The sequence below is a fragment of the Lepisma saccharinum genome, chromosome 17, assembly GCF_977018435.1.
Source record: "Lepisma saccharinum chromosome 17, izLepSacc3.1, whole genome shotgun sequence".
NCBI lineage: Eukaryota > Metazoa > Arthropoda > Insecta > Zygentoma > Lepismatidae > Lepisma > Lepisma saccharinum.
In genome coordinates this window covers 30488838-30505135 of record NC_139245.1, presented here as the reverse complement: position 1 = coordinate 30505135, position 16298 = coordinate 30488838, and the positions used below count along the sequence as shown (strand labels likewise).

The following is a 16298-nucleotide window of genomic DNA, read 5'->3' as shown; positions in this document are numbered from 1 at the left end:
GCAAGGCTGCGCATAACGGTAGAGGAGGAGAGAAAGCGAGTGGTCGGAGGAAACCAGTGGTAGCTGTAGCGTTGTCTAAATCTCTCTGATGGAAAATAGGCTTACGTAACTATTGAGAGTGTCTAGACAACAGTAAAAGCAAGTCACACGAAGATTCACGAGAATTCTCTAGAAGGAATTCTAAGCAGATGTAATTCTTCAGAATTTGGAATATCATATCGGTTTTACGAGAGAAAACGAATTCTCGAAAGTTGTTTCGTTGGCCTAAGATCCAGAGGAGCCTTAACTGGAAAATATCTATTGCATTGCCCTTATAGGGATATTAAAATGTGCTTCAACAGAGATACTCAAATGTTAACCTCTCTTCCACATACCTAGGTAGTAAACCTTGGAAACTACAACCATGCTGATAACGAATCGCTTTAGAATAATACTCTCTTGAGTTTGTATTCTGTACATGATTCTGATTGACCAAGTTCAGAAAATCGTGCTCCATGATATCTTATTACCTGAAAGTGCATTATGCCGTCTACCAACTTATCTTCCCAACAATTTAGAAAATTTGTGTACTTACCCTCTTGCGTGTTTCGTAGTCGAGGGGGCCAGCGACGTAGATAGCTCCCGTCATGTTCTTGACGGCGAAGGCACCTCCTAAGTTACCGCTTGTGATTTCGTATCGTATACGGGATGCTGCAAAGATACAAGAATGTGGGATAAGATACAATAGCAAAGACAATCACTTGCTACATTACAAGGTAGAGTAAAAAAAATGTTCATATAAGTGACCAGAAAATACAAAGATAACTTGAGTATGTAAAAAATAATTAGCATATGAGTATATTACACAATATAAATTTCGAAAAAAGCTTGACCAAAGTTTCAATCATGGTAGTATTTATATGAACTGTCAGTTGAACGGTATACTTTTAGCATATTATATGGATTTCTATTAAAATGTGGTTATTTGGTACCATTTTCACAATATTCGCATAAAAAGCGAAGTAAAATAAAGCAAATCAAATCAACATCAACAAATATATGTAACCTAAGTACAGGTGCACCGGAAGTGGAAGTAGGTTAGTAAGGTATTGTTTTCCAAAAATTCCGAAAGAAATTTTGCGAACGAAAGAGAAACAACTCAAACAGGACTGATAGAAGGGGATTCTCCCGGCAATCTAAGAGAAAAGCCTTTAAATCTACATCCAGAGAATAGTACAGGGAATGAAATTAGACTGTTGTAGTTAATTATATTCACTACATAGATCTGTAGTCATAAAGATGTAATAAATGCAACGTATATGAAGTCTTAGGCTTTATATATCGCAGTGTTCCAACTGCCTCCAAGTCGCATTGTCACTGAAGATATAAATTAAAGTTATAACAAGACTGATTTGGACCAATGTCTCCCACCCCGCGGTATTTGAAAAATCAAGTACGAGAGGAAATTTCTAGGTAACATATCTCCATCAATGGATGAAAACTGGAAAATGAGAGGGGATCCAGTATCATGGGGAGAGAGATGACGTAATGAAATATTAGTCACAGTACACCACTATTAAATCCCTGGATATGAAGCTGATGTGCATGATGAACAAAGAATGATTCCTGTATAATGCATGATGAACAATGAACGAATTCTGTAAAATGAATGATGACAATGAATGAATCCTGTAAAATGCATGATGAACAATGAATGACTCCTGTAAAATGCATGATGAACAATGAATGAATCCTGTAAAATGCATGATGAACAATGACGTCTTATGAAATGAATCAGCAAATACCATTAAGTCTTTCTTTTACGGTCATCCAGGGGGCCATCGTCACCGTCGACAAAGTACCGATATGTACCGCGAAGAAAGAAAAATATCACACTATGCACCTTTGAAAATAAGAGTAATACACTGCTATAATAAACAATGGGAATACGAGTATTAATTACAAGCTGTGTTGCGTTACTATGGCCAAAGCGAATGTAAGCTTACAGCAAGCAAGCTACTTGTGGTCGTTGAAGAACTAATTCTTGCGGACTGTTAAAAACGATAGGAGGATTATTGCATTGGCTCCAGTTACCATGGAAACAGAAGATTCGCACGCCGATGGGCTCTCGCAAGGTACGGTCTGGATGAATTCAATGGAGAAGAACTGTGAACAGCAACGTCACTAATTGGTGCTTCATGCTCAATGCAAAAGATGCAAAGAAGAGTTTGCATGTTAAAATACTTGGGTCCTCATATTCCTCATATGTAACTGTTTTACGACTATTTTCTTCACTTCATACCTGAAGACGGGGCAACATTTAGGTATACAAATCTATCAGTCTAACTCCACACTCATTCGACCACATTGTACTCGTATGTATATGTAAAGCGAAAATTAAACAGATTTAAAAACAGCACAGACAATATGTTACAACAGTCTCGGATATTCCGGGCGGGGCCCTGTGGCAGAATGGTTACCACATCGCGATACGACGCCAGGGGTCACGGGTTTGAATTGTGGCCTGGACATGGATGTTTGCGAGTGTCCATTCATCAATTTCATCATACCATCACTCATCCCCATCTTTGCAAATTAGTCAAAAGTGGCACAAAAAGCGAAGTAAAATAAAACAAATCAAATCTGATATTTCGGCGCAGTACCGGATATAAAATCTGGTTTTCGAAAACAATGAAGAAATCCTGTAAAAGGTATGATGAACAATGAATGAATCCTGTAAAATGCATGAACAAGGAATGATGTAAAATGCATGATGAACAATGACTGAATCCTGTAAAATACATGATGAACAATGACTGAGTCTAGTAAAATCATGATGAACAATGAAGGAATTCTGTAAAACGTACGGTGAACAATTAAGGAATCCTGTAAAACGTATGATAAACAATGAAGGAATCCTGTAAAAGGTATGATGAAAAATTTAAACGGATCGACCTGGATTACATTACTAAAAGAGAATAATCATAGCTGTCTTGAGTGTCGAGGCAGTGTATTTGAAAGCCAACGTGAAGAGGAGGTTGGTCCGAATAAAAGTATCCTAAATTCCTCCCCCCTGTGATCCGCAGACCTTCAGTGCAGGCAATCTCACAAAACGACAATCACAATACATATGAGCTTTTGCGCCACTATCCTCTTTCGGGCACAATAGTTCGCTCGACTGAAATCTTCAATGAACATAGTAGGTGAGGGGTATTGAGTGATCTTTTCGGAAAATATACTAAAATATCAACCTTTCTTACATTGAAACTATGTCAGGCAGGCTAACTAGGCTACGACGTTTGGACCAATAGCCAGTATAATTCTATGTAAAATCGTTTGTTATTCTTATGCGCCGAACTCCGTGGCGGAGTGGTTAGCACAGCGCGCTACTAGGACAGGGGTCCCGGATTCGAATTCCGGCCTGGCCATGGATGTTTGTGAATGTCCCTTCACCAATTTCATCACAATCACTTATCCTGATATTAGCGATTAGCCAAAAGTGGCAGAAAAACGAAGTAAAATAAACCAGTTGGTTCTTGTATGTGTTGGGTACCCTAACGCAGCCTTAGCTGTTCTCAGATATTTTAAGATATTTTGAATTTATGGATCGTCAGTGTTCACACTATTGTTTATGCTATTATATTTCTCCTTAGCTTACATTATATTATTGTGTAGCTCTTAGTGCCTACAAATCCGACCTCTATAACCATCACATATTTAATCCGGTTACGAAGTGTAAATATTTGGCTAGGTTAAGCAATTAAACGGAACGTGCATACAAATATATGCAGGATTTACATGATTGTACTCATTACAGCAATGCTGTACGCGAGCATCAAAACAGGAGTAAAAAAAACTCTGGTGTTTTGTTCAATGTATGCTGTCACAGATGGGAAATCAAAACTCCATAGTCAAATTTGGGCGCGAAAACTTATACATTAGTCATTCTGGAATGTATTCATGAAACAATTTGCGTCCGACGTTCTAAACGAGCCTAACCTATTGGGAAAACATACACCAGAACTACATTTGATGAACACCGGCCGTCCGCGTGAGGATGAAGAGGTTAAAAATGCTGGAAGCGGGTCGACAATAAACAGACGAATCACAACTACCATCAACATTGCCGACCGTGTTAACGAAGTTGGCGGCCCCTACACTCCCGTTATTTGTTTTCATGTTGGGGTTTGGAGTGATGTAAACATCTCCCGTCAACATTGGTTCCGGTGGGAGAGTGCGAGGGTAGGAGGGGGGGGGCAGCGGAGAAAAGTAAACGTATTAAAATTCGGTGGGAATTCTACCGAATTGTTGATGGGCGCCAATTAAAACCGCAACGGACAAAAAAAAAAAAAAAAAAAAAAAAAAAAAAGTTGTGGGACGCATGGTTAGAGGGGGAGGGGATACCCGACATACTTTAGCATTTTAAAACTTCAAATTGAATTACCTACTTCAGCTTCGGTGTCTGGCTTTCCGAAGTCAGGCAACCGAGAAGCGAAAACTTTAACGAGGATGAAAAATATCAACGATGGAAAAATTATATTTATATCATACTGGAACGTGGAAAAAGAAGCAGAAAAACAAGTTTGATTGTGTTCGCAGTTTGAACCAAATTTCCCCCCAAAAATCCGTCAGCATTAGTTACGTACTGCAGCTCTATTTTTACGTAACCACGTATACGTGAGCCGCCATCAGAAATCGAACGACGGACTCATGATTACGAGACAACTGTCATAATTATGCTATCATCACTTTTTCCACGCGCAAGAGGATTGCTGAAACCAAACAATTCTTGCGATCTCTTTGTTAGTCTCTCACGATGCAAGTTCTAATATGTTTTTGTTTGTTACTGCAATCCGATTTCATTTGATTTTTTTTATTTAGCGTCGATTTTCAGTCACTTTTGGTTAATCGCGACGATGAGGTTGAGTACCAATATGATGACACTGATGAAGGGACATTCGCAAAAACACCCATGCCCAGCCCGGAATTCGAACCCGGGATGCCTGGCGGTTCTAAGCACTCTACATTGAGATCAGCGTGTTAATACGATTCAACGCAATCAGACAAGCAAAAGAACACAATTATTGTAATTATTTCCAACCTGATGAGTACACATCAAACTATCTCTACTTAAGACTGATAAAATAATTCCATTATGAAGCATATAGAACCTAGAGCAGCCTAAAAACAAACTTTAATGCTCTTCCCATCCTTAGACGTGCTCCATCCCATTCCCTGAAAAAAAACACAGCGTGTGTCACACAGTTGACATACCGTGCCCCTCTTCTCCAGGATAAGTTACCAATTTTGTAGATTTTGCCTCCCTCCCCTGTCTGTCAGCGCTTATGAGTTCAAAAATCCCAACTGTGGTTTGTGCTGGGATAGAGTAGGCAAAGGTCGTCATACTGTCATGGAGATTACGATGTATGTTTCCTGAAATATGATCGGGAAGAGAAACGGGCAGAAATACGTCTTTCAAACACCAACTTACTATACTCTGATCCGGGAATATGTGGAACAATGCCGCGTATAAAAGTAGAGAAGGGGAACAAGCAATTAGGAGCGAAGCAGTGCATGCTACTGCAAAAGCTGGTAGCTGCAGTGGCTTTCCCCCTCCACGCAATCCTGTTACCTCTTACGCGTTCATTGGTCGTGCCCTCTCGAGTTGTTCGCTCGCTCCAGAGATTCCAGATTTTGACCACACCACGCCACTCTTCTACGCGCTTAAGTTAATAGCGACGTTGAATGATGAAGCATCCGTACGTTACCCAGAGATGGAACGAAGAAAATTCTAACTTCGTAATCCGTTACGCTACAGTCACTAAACCCAATTACAAGGACAAAACATACTGTGCAGGAAAAACCGGAAAGAAGACTCAACTGACATACGCACGTGTGCACAGACCATGCACATTGACACAAAACATGAGGAAAACGGAACGGAGAAACGTGCCAATCTGAGAAGTTGAGAAAAAATCTTCCTCCCTCACGTTTTTCTCGGATTTCTCCATTCTTGTTCATCCTTGACAGTTCCTCTCAGAGTCTTTTCTCAAGATGAAGCAAAGAAAAGGCACGAAGACGTTCCCTAGACTTGAGAGGTAGACAGAGAGACGTCTTATGCCAAACGACGGGAGAGAGAGAGAGATGTTCTCGAGATATAGTACGTCCACAAATTCCAGCATCAACAGCAAAGGTGTGCGTGCGGATCTTATGCCGAATGGAGAAAAAGAGGAGACGACATAAAGGCAGTTGAGTGAGAGAGAGTGGAGACTTGAGAAGGATTTTAAAGCTCAATCTCCCCGTCGCATTGTCTGCGCGATTAGGCCTCTACAGAAATGCCCGCGTCTGTTAGTTTCAAGAAACAGCGTACGGGAACTCTCAGTTCGAGGTGCTCCCGTGCCTTCCATATAGACACTGTCATTTTAAGGAAACTTCAGATACATTTGCAGCGAAAAATTGGATGCAAGTTCGAGTAGCTTAAGGGCATGCGACACAATTTCCACGGGAGTCTTCCCAAGCCCTTCCGTCTCTTGGAGCCAGATCTGGCTCTTTCGTGCACTCTACCCGGACCCTGTGGCCCAGTGGTTAGTTAGCACATCGAGCTGCGAAGCCAAGGGTCCCGGGTTCGAATCCCGCTCGGGCTTGGTTCTTTGCGAATGTCCATTCATCAATTTCATCACTCATCCCCATATTCACAAATTAGCCAAGAGGCACAAAACGCGAAGTAAAATAAACTAAATCAATCAATCTTTCGTGCACTCGTTCGGCTGTGAACTGGGACGCCCACCCTCCGTGTCATAAATTTAGAGTTAATGATAATAGCAGTGCCCCACCCCTTTGACAACTAACATTACCCTAGAAGGCACTTTATCCAGCCTTTCATGAGAGTCAGTTTTAACTCCATTTAAGGTGAAATTTAGTTCTTTTATGTCCATCAGGTTTGGCAACACTGCCAAGGGGCAAGGAAAAAAGCATTGATCATATGGGACTATGATTTGATTCATTCTCTTGTGAATATAAAACTTCCGACGGAATAGAAAGAGATGTCAACGGGAAGAGGGCAGTTTGAAAATGAATTTCACCAGCGGAAAAGTCGAAACTTCCATTTGGTTAGCCGTAACTTGATGTTGAAGTTGATTCCCCATAAGGAATACATGGGATTCCGAAAATTATTATTCATGATATTTTTCAAACATCGTGTCCAGCTTAATAATCAACATAACAAAATGTTTGCACTTGCAACATGGAGAGAAATTCATACTCTTGGGTACGCTCAGGTTTTTTTTAGTAGCAGTGCCCATTCGGGCGATACTGAAATAAATGTACAATTGGTGCGTAATTGTATCTCATCGGTTCCCAACCTTTGCGAGATCGCGGTCTGGTAAATTCACTGTTTACAAGTCGATGTCCCGATCCAAACAATTTTACTTTTAAACACTTTTATAGGTTCCTTAACTTTACACATTAAGTAATACGTGTCATTGCAATAAATAGATAAATTATGGTATAATCATAAGTCTAACGGGTCTTCCCAATGGCGAAATGGTTACGTCGTCGTCTTGTAATCAAGGAGTCCCGTTGAAGGCAAAGAGTGGTTCGGATCCTATGAGTACTTTAAACTGTAGGTTCAGTCTCAATTAGCTTTTCTGTTCACAAAGTTGGCTTAAAAGCAAACTCAAACAAGCAAACTCATTCGTCTAAGTTTCTTGACGAGCTTAAAATTAGGTGTACATTAATTGTCGACCACTGGATTTAATTAAATACTGTAATTTTCTCCGGCTAACTTCATTAATTTATCATGGTAAGTGCTGATTTCAATTGGCACGTTTCATTTTGAACACCGAAAAATTTCAAGTAATACTAATTGGGAAATTGATGGGGCGGAAAACTGATATTATTAATTTAATTTTAATTATGTTGGTCGGAGAAAAATTGTTTCAGAAAAACCTCTCGCTGCCCGACGGTTGAAAAACACTGGTTCAATAAAAAAAAACTGCAGCTGATGACCGAATAATTTTTTGCGAACATTTTGGATTACTGAAATCTAATTTTCATTCAACATATTTCACTATTATGTGAATTAATTAGAGTTGTATCCTGGCATATCATGCAACATTATATAATTTCTTAGAGCAGTAGCAAAGCAAGTCAATTATTCTCGTGACTGTATCCCCATGGAGACGTGGATAGAGGAAAGAGGAGAGGAAATGTTCATGATCTTGACTGAAGGCACCGTTCTTAAGTGACTAAGGAAAGAACTGTCAATCACCCAATACGGGATTTGAAGCGGCGGTTTCCTGAACGCACAACACAGAATGCAATTGTAGAGTAATAATATTGATGACTATACGTATTATCGTACTCCGAAAATTAATAACATTATTAATTTAATTTTAATGATGTTAGAGAAAACTGTTTCAAGAGAACCTCTTCTGGCCTGGTATAACTGATGCCAGGGGCCTCGGCATATTTCTATATGATGAATATTAATTACTATAGTGGCAGAAACGTGATTTGAATTTGGAATTCGACAATGAAGTATTAATGCTTCTTATGGTAGCCTTATTAGATTTATTAGCAGGGGCTGTTTTTTTTATTATTTAAGTTGTTGGGTGTATCAGTTGGGGCCCTCGTAGTGTTTTAAGTAATTATTATTGTACTCTTAGAATTTTTTTTATCCTTATTGGTTTGGGTATCTTTCATTATTTTAATGTTTACATTTAGTGAAAGGAAACTAAAGTGTAAAATGATAAGGTGGGGTGGGAACGAAGCAATATGATATGAGAGCCGAGATAGGCTAGAGTCACTGCCCGGGCAGAGGCTGTTCAAAGGCCACACCGCAGAGCGGTCGATGGTGACATGAAAATTGGAAGAGACAAGCCTGGCGTCTACGGCAGGCTTCCCTCCCCTTCCTCCCTTTTTGAGATGAATCCTCGCGTTCCTTTGCACCAGAGGTTCTTTGGCTGGTCATTCTCACGTTCCTCAAAGCCAAGGATCGAAGAGAAAAATTTCTATACGGTCCTTTGATATATGCTACCAAGCAAGTACAAACCGTATCATGTGTGATTGTAGCAAAGTGTGATACGGAGGACCAGGAAAATAATATCCATACGCATATTATACTTCTTTTGAATAAACTTCAATTGTTTTTCTTAGTTTCTTTACGTTGTTTCTCTGCCTTTTTCCCAGGTTAAACGCGACGCTCAGAAGAATTATAATGGTAAGAGCACAGGAGTTCTAGTTTCAAAGCATGGGTAAGGCTAGGATGTGTCATTGTGTTTGCCCTATCGTCTATTTCATCATTTTTAATTCATCTTCATCGTTGCAAGTAATTCAAAATGTAAAAAAGAAACGTATTATTATCAAAATAGAAATAGAAGAAAGAAAACACAGAAGAGAGAAACAAAAGAGAAATAAGAAAATAGAGCGAGAGAATGACAAAGAGAAGAGAAAGATGAAGAAAAAGAGAAGGAAGAGATGAAAGCGAGGGAAAGGCAAAGAGAAGAGAAAGATGAAGGAGAGAAAGAAAGAGAAGATAGAGTGGGTAAAGAGACAAAGAGAGATAGAGAGAAATGCACAAAGAAAGAAAAAGATGAGAATGAAAGAAGCGAGCAGTCAGAAAGAAATAGATAAAGGGGTAAGAAAGAAGAGATAAGAGAGAAAGAGAGAAAAGGAACAACCATAGAGAACCAAGGATGGTATTCTACAATTCTCGTAACCCAGGACTCATGGTTCAATATCGTTAAGATAAAACTAGAGGCAGGAAATCCATTAATCAAACTATAATAAAAGAACCAATACTAGACGTTCAGAAAAAAAAAAACACGATACTCTCCAATAAAAATCTTCAAAAGCTCTAAATCTAAATCCTCACCGGGAAGAAATATTACCTCACTTGGGTGTCTCAATATTACGAGAACTCCCTCTCACTGTGTGTCAGCGAAGGGGATGCGTGGATCCTGGAACGTTCTCCATCGCATCCTCTTCCCGCCTGGCGCCACCGTAGCGCCACAAACCGATTTGATGGCCAGGCAGCCACGTGGAGCGACGGAAACCAAAGAAACATTGAATCTCTCCCTCCCCGTCCCGCCCTCGGCGACGTCGCTCAACTTCTTTGGCGAAAGACCTCCGCGGTTGCAGAAGAGATCGGCTCGAGGAGGAGACCCAAGTCAGCCATCAGCATCAGTCACTGCCCGGTGCGCGCCAAATGTTAACAAGTTGTCGCCGGTGGAATTGATGCGAGCCGTAAGGTGAACTGGATCCATTAGCTTCCGAGCAAGAATTCCGTTAAGGGGGATACAATGGAAAGAACTACCGTGTTTCTTCCTCCACGCCGTCCTGTCACTCCCAGAAATACTTAACCAACTACCACTTTTTCCCTTCGTCTCGTGGTTGCCAACTGCGAACTTTAAAAGTCACCAATATTGGTTCCTAAAAAATCTTATTAATTATTCTTTTTCTTAGTTGATTTTGCATGTAATATTGCAGAAGTATGGCATATTTTCAAGTGCTGATTACGTTTCTGATTATCTCGAGAAACCTCAGGATGTTCGTGCAGTCAGTTATGTACTCATTGAAAAAAAGGCCTTTCCACCCATCTACCCTGTGAAGTGAAGCTATCATCAAATTTTCTCATCGATATTTTAAGTTCGATTTTTTGCCTTTTTAAGTCCATTTTATGCACAAAAAGGCTAATTGGGACTGAACCTACAGTTTAAAGTGCGATCCAAACCACTATGTGCCTCCGCCGGGTATCGAACCCCTTGATCAACTCCTCCATTCATAAACTTGCTGGTGTGATAGGCATTCATACAAATACTGAATTTTCATTTTCCGAAGAATTTTTATGTAGCATTCAGACCTTCAAATGGCAAGACAATTTTCACTGGTTCAGGTGTGCACTGAAGCGTCCATCTTTTAAATGACAAAACGGCTTCTGGAGCTCTCTTGATCTTCAGTGTTTGAAAGGTGGCATTGTGATATCACTGACAGAAACAATTGCACACAGGTAAAAAAGAGCGAAACCGAGAAATGAGGCTCGGTGGCTCAGTTGGTAAAGCAATGACACGATACTAGAGATCTGGGTTCGAGCCCTCGTCAAGCCTTCGCTTACAGTTCTACATAGGGCATCTGCTGTGCGTGCCTAAACACAAGGCAACGAACATACAAGCCGACCTTCGTGCTGGAGTGGTTAGCACAACGCGTTAATACGCCAGAGATCCCAGGTTCGAATCCGAGCCTGGGTGTCCATTGTGAGCATCCCTTCATCGTATCCTCACTCATCCTCATCGTCGCGATTAGCCAACAGTGACAGAAAAGTGATGCTAAATAATATAAACCGAGAAACAAACTTGGAAGCCACATCTTATTCTTTGAAAGTGTGTGTTTTCGAGAACTTCCAAAGAAAGCAAAAAAAAAAAAAAAACAGAGAGAGCTGAATACGTCATAAAACCCTCTCGAGATAGCAACATTGTTAACCATTGCCCCTTCCTCATTTCTTTTCCTTTTTAATCTTCCTTTCTCTGCTGGAACCTTGACGAGATAGAGGTCTTATAAATCACCGTCTCCAATCTTAAACACTCCATCAAGGAATCAATTTAGCTAAGTATATAAAATAGAAAAAAAAAAAGTAGGAAGACCAACCCATTGAAGCCACCACGGACGGCGAAAATCATTGAGCAAAATTGCACCCTGGCAATGAGTAGTGGTATTGATACTACGGACAGTGCCGGAAAGTATGAACCCCCCCTCAAGCAGATTTGCTATATTTAAAACTTGCTCAACATGCCCATATGAGCTTGTTGCTCTAGTGTGAAACCCCGTATAATTCAAGATTTTTGTAAAAAATGCCCTCATGGATTCCATGAGAAAGTATGACCCCTTCAGATTGATTTGCATATACTTACAAAAGGCACTTCTGAGAGATTGTTGTCCATAAATTTGTTAAAAATATGCCCCTCTTGTGGCCACACTTAAAACTAGGCCACACACACACACACACACACACACACACATATTTATTTCTGGTTTAAGTTCAATTGGATACCAGCTTCAATTTGCTTATCTAATATTAAAACAATGTAATTCTTATAACAATGTAATATATATTTGATAAGCAACAATAGCAGGGCCATCTATGTGCAAATGTCTGAACTCGGTGAACACTTGGGAACAAGTCAATTTTTTTCAATATATATATTTGATAAGCAACAACAACAGAGTCATCTATGTGCAAATGTTTGAACTCGGTGAATACTTGGGAACAAGTCTATTTTTTTCATTATGTCAATATTTTTAACTTCTTTTGCCAGTAATAGGGAATGGTAGTAAGTGTTAGACAAAGTACTTTGGAGCTGAATATGCCTTTCTTAAGACGTCGTATATTGCTAAAATATCTTTAATTTACATATTTCTCATACCGCCGTATCTTGTTCTATTAGGCCTCTTCAAGAAAATTGCCAATTAGTGAAAATTAATTGAGCACAACAGCAAAAGAGGCTAATAGGCAAGCATACAATGATATGGGGATATGTGAATTGTTGGTTTCTTCAATTCAGATAAATGGATTGAATAGAAACTGGGATATTTTGCATTTTGTTATACAAAATCTGATATTTGTTACATCCAGCTTGTTTGTTGTAATCTATTCTTATTTAGGGTCATGGTTATATCTGTCTCAGCCTGTTATACAAATATCAATACATAACAAGGTTAGTGCCTTCTGGGACATGCATGTCCGTGCAGGTATTTGCGGAGGGTCAGTGCCTCTGAAGGCCGCTGAAAAAAAAGCCTGCACGGATCAATACTTGAACAATATGTGCGCATGACGGCCCCAAAGCGGTGGGATCGATACTTGGCACGGGAGTTCTATTGCCTGTTATTTCTCCCTATGAAATGATCGCCGCGGCGAAGTTCTCCCTATTGACATCGATTAGTTCCAGATGCACACACCGCCGCGCTGGGAGGCAATGGCGCTGCGGTATGGATTGCATGTACGCTCAGCAGAAAAACGGGATGTGCGCTCAGAAGAAAGTACTTCGGCAAAAATGTTAGAGAATAGCTCATGTTTCTGAATATACCCCCAACCCAACCCCATACCTACCCACCCATATCCATATATATTTACTTCCCGGTCCACTTCTATTGCATCATGTTGTGCATCAAGTGGGGGGCTCCGCCAAAGTATAGGAGACTTGAAGCATATAATTTGGTGGAATAATCCAAGTAAAGGTCACATATACACACATACAAAGCACAGTGCTGAACCCAACTGATCCAGCATAGAGATTAGATTTGAACCCCAAGAAATTGTATATAAATACCAAAGCCAAAAATATTAATACACATACACACATATATACACATACAAAGCACAGTGCTGAACCCAACTGATCCAGCATAGAGATTAGATTTGAACCCCAAGAAATTGTATATAAATACCAAAGCCAAAAATATTAAGTGTATACACACATATATACATACACACACACAAAGTACAGTGCTGAACCCAACTGATATTTTTTATTCAGTATAAAGTTTTGAATTGAAACCCAGGAAATTGTATATAATAAACAACAGCAAAAATGCCGAATCAAAAATATTGTGACCAATGCAATAAAAATATATCCAGCCCCAATTGGGCCAAGCACCAAAAGATTTGTAACCCGGACAAATACAGAACTCCCACAAAAATTTGCCCCAAATGCAATAGAAAATACAGCATGCAATACTTCACATATACACATAAAGATACTTGCTCTGCACAACCATCCACATCTGGTCTGAAAAGAAGGCACGAAGCACCTGTTAATGCCAGAGCAGCAAAACAGCCACGCCATGAACCTATCCGTAGCAGTTTTAACGGCCAATTAAGGGATCACCGGTTTGTATCAGAGCCAAGATGTGGCATTGAGAATTTCTTGAACAGTATAAATTCTGATCTGCAGGCAATTCTTAATGCACAAAATGGCTCTTATAAGCTATCCCTCAAATTGTTTGTACAATATAAGAAACCAAACGGCACAAAATTTACACAGCCCCACATAACAGAAACTGTACCTGTATATTCAAATTCAAATTCAGACACAATAATAGGCAATTTGATAGATCAATTAAATATCAAACACTCTGAATTTGCGGCAAAAGAGTCAGGATGGAGCCTATGCGGTTCATCACACAAGCTCTATGTTAATATTTCTGAATTCACTCCATTACAAGGATCCACTTATGTGCCATTGCCTGCTAATATCAAAAACAAAAGAGCCGTGGTCAATATAAAAAACACCGACCAGAAATGCTTTTTGTGGTGTATATTAGCTGCTTTGTATCCAGTTTCAAGGAATCCTGAGAGAATAACTTATTACAAACAGCATGAGCACGATTTTGATGATGTAATGGAGGGTTTGGAATATCCAATGTCAGTTCAGAATATTGATAAATTTGAAAAAAGGGCCAAGCACATCAATGGCAAACAATTATCTATTAATGTATTTATTTGTTCCACTGGCAATTCTTTGATAGAACCTCTCAGAATCAGTACACTTGATGATGAATCTGCTATTCCGATTGATCTGCTCTTAATTGAAGGGGATGATACACACCATTATACTCTGATACATAATCTTAAAGCTTTAGTGAGAACACAACTAGACAAAACTCATACAATATTCAAGTTGTGCAGAAGATGTTTAACTGTATTTGATGGTCAAAAAATGGTGAAAGGGGTTCGTGAAAAAAATGCAGAAATTGCCAAAAACAAGTTAATTGAGCATCTGAAATACTGTGGGAACCATAAACCTGTTCATATGGTGATGCCCAATCCAAGTGAAAATTGCAAATTCAAAAAGTTTGAAGCCTTGTTGGAACACCCAGTATATATTGTCTGGGATTCTGAATCAAACCTCAAATCTCTTGCATTCTGTAGCCCAGATCCCGAAGAATCTGCAATTACACCGTACCAGCTACATGAACCTTCCAGCTTTTGTTTTATGGTTATACGGGATGGTGTTGTCATTAAAGAATATTCATACATGGGACCAAATGCCATCAAAATATTTGCACATAGAATAGAAAATGTGTGCCGTGACATAGCATCTAACATCTTATTAAAATCAAAGCCCATGTTGCCTTTAACAGAGGAACAGATTGAAGATTTCAACAATACAGAAAAATGCCCGGTATGTGATTGTGAATTTTCAGATACAAATATCAAGGTACATCACCATTCTCATACAGATGGTAAATTCTTAATGGCCCTGTGTAATAGCTGTAATATTCAGATCAAGAGACCAAGATTTATCCCCATATTTTGCCATGGAGCATCCAATTATGATTTCCATCATCTGATCAGGTACGAGGGGTTTGAGAAGCAGAATTTAAATATTTTAGCTGAAAATGATGAAAAATATATATCTATTAGCAAGATAATTAAAGTTGATGGTGTTCCTATTCACATAAGATTTCTTGATTCTTACAGATTTTTACCTGCTAGCCTGGCTACACTGGCCACTCAATTATCTGATGATGACTTGAAAATCACACGTGCATTGTTTCCAAATCAGGACCTGAAATTAATTAGGCGGAAGGGTGTATATCCATATGACCATGTCACAGATTTTTCTAAATTTGATGAGTGTTCCCTGCCACCACAAGAAGCATTTTACAGCAAAATCAGAGGATCTGGAATCACTGATGAAGATTATCACCATGCCAAATTGATGTGGAACAGTTTAAAATGCAAGACATTTGGTGATTATCACATGGCATATTTAAAACTTGATACGACCCTCTCAGCTGATATAATACAGACATTCAGAAAATCTTCTATGCAAAATTATGGACTGGACCCAGTGTATTTTTACAGTGCCCCGGGCCTAGCATGGGCCGCAACGTTTTTGAATACCAAAATGCAATTGGATCTGATCCACGATCAAGATAAGTATCTGTTTATGGAGAAATGTATAAGAGGAGGGATGGTGCAATGTTCCCAGAGATATGCCAGAGCAAATAACAAGCATATGCCTGATTATGATCCAGCACGGCCATCAAATTATATACTTTATGTAGATGCAAACAACCTCTATGGTCATGCTATGATGGATAAATTGCCATATGCAGGGCTTGAATGGGTTGAAGATTTTAATATTGAGGATCTTAAGGATTTTGATGACAGTGAATATGGCCTATTCTTAGAAACATATCTGAAAATTCCTGATGATTTGCACAATAAATTTTCTGATCTGCCCCCAATTCCCGAGGTTCAGTGCTCACCTGGCTCTAAACAGAAGAAGCTCATGATGACTCTGGAGCCGAAACAGGGA

General features: G+C 39.5%; 1 protein-coding gene across 10 annotated transcripts in view; it reads right to left on the bottom strand.

The window, feature by feature from the left end:
* The window catches only part of CadN (neural cadherin), a 1297121-nt gene that overhangs the window by 104722 nt on the left and 1176101 nt on the right, over nt 1–16298 (bottom strand). For all 10 annotated transcript variants that reach the window (XM_083139244.1, XM_083139247.1, XM_083139245.1 and 7 more), the window contains one exon: nt 575–690. In XM_083139244.1, coding sequence (XP_082995370.1) covers nt 575–690 — 116 coding nt within the window. The remainder of the gene's footprint in view (nt 1–574; nt 691–16298) is intronic.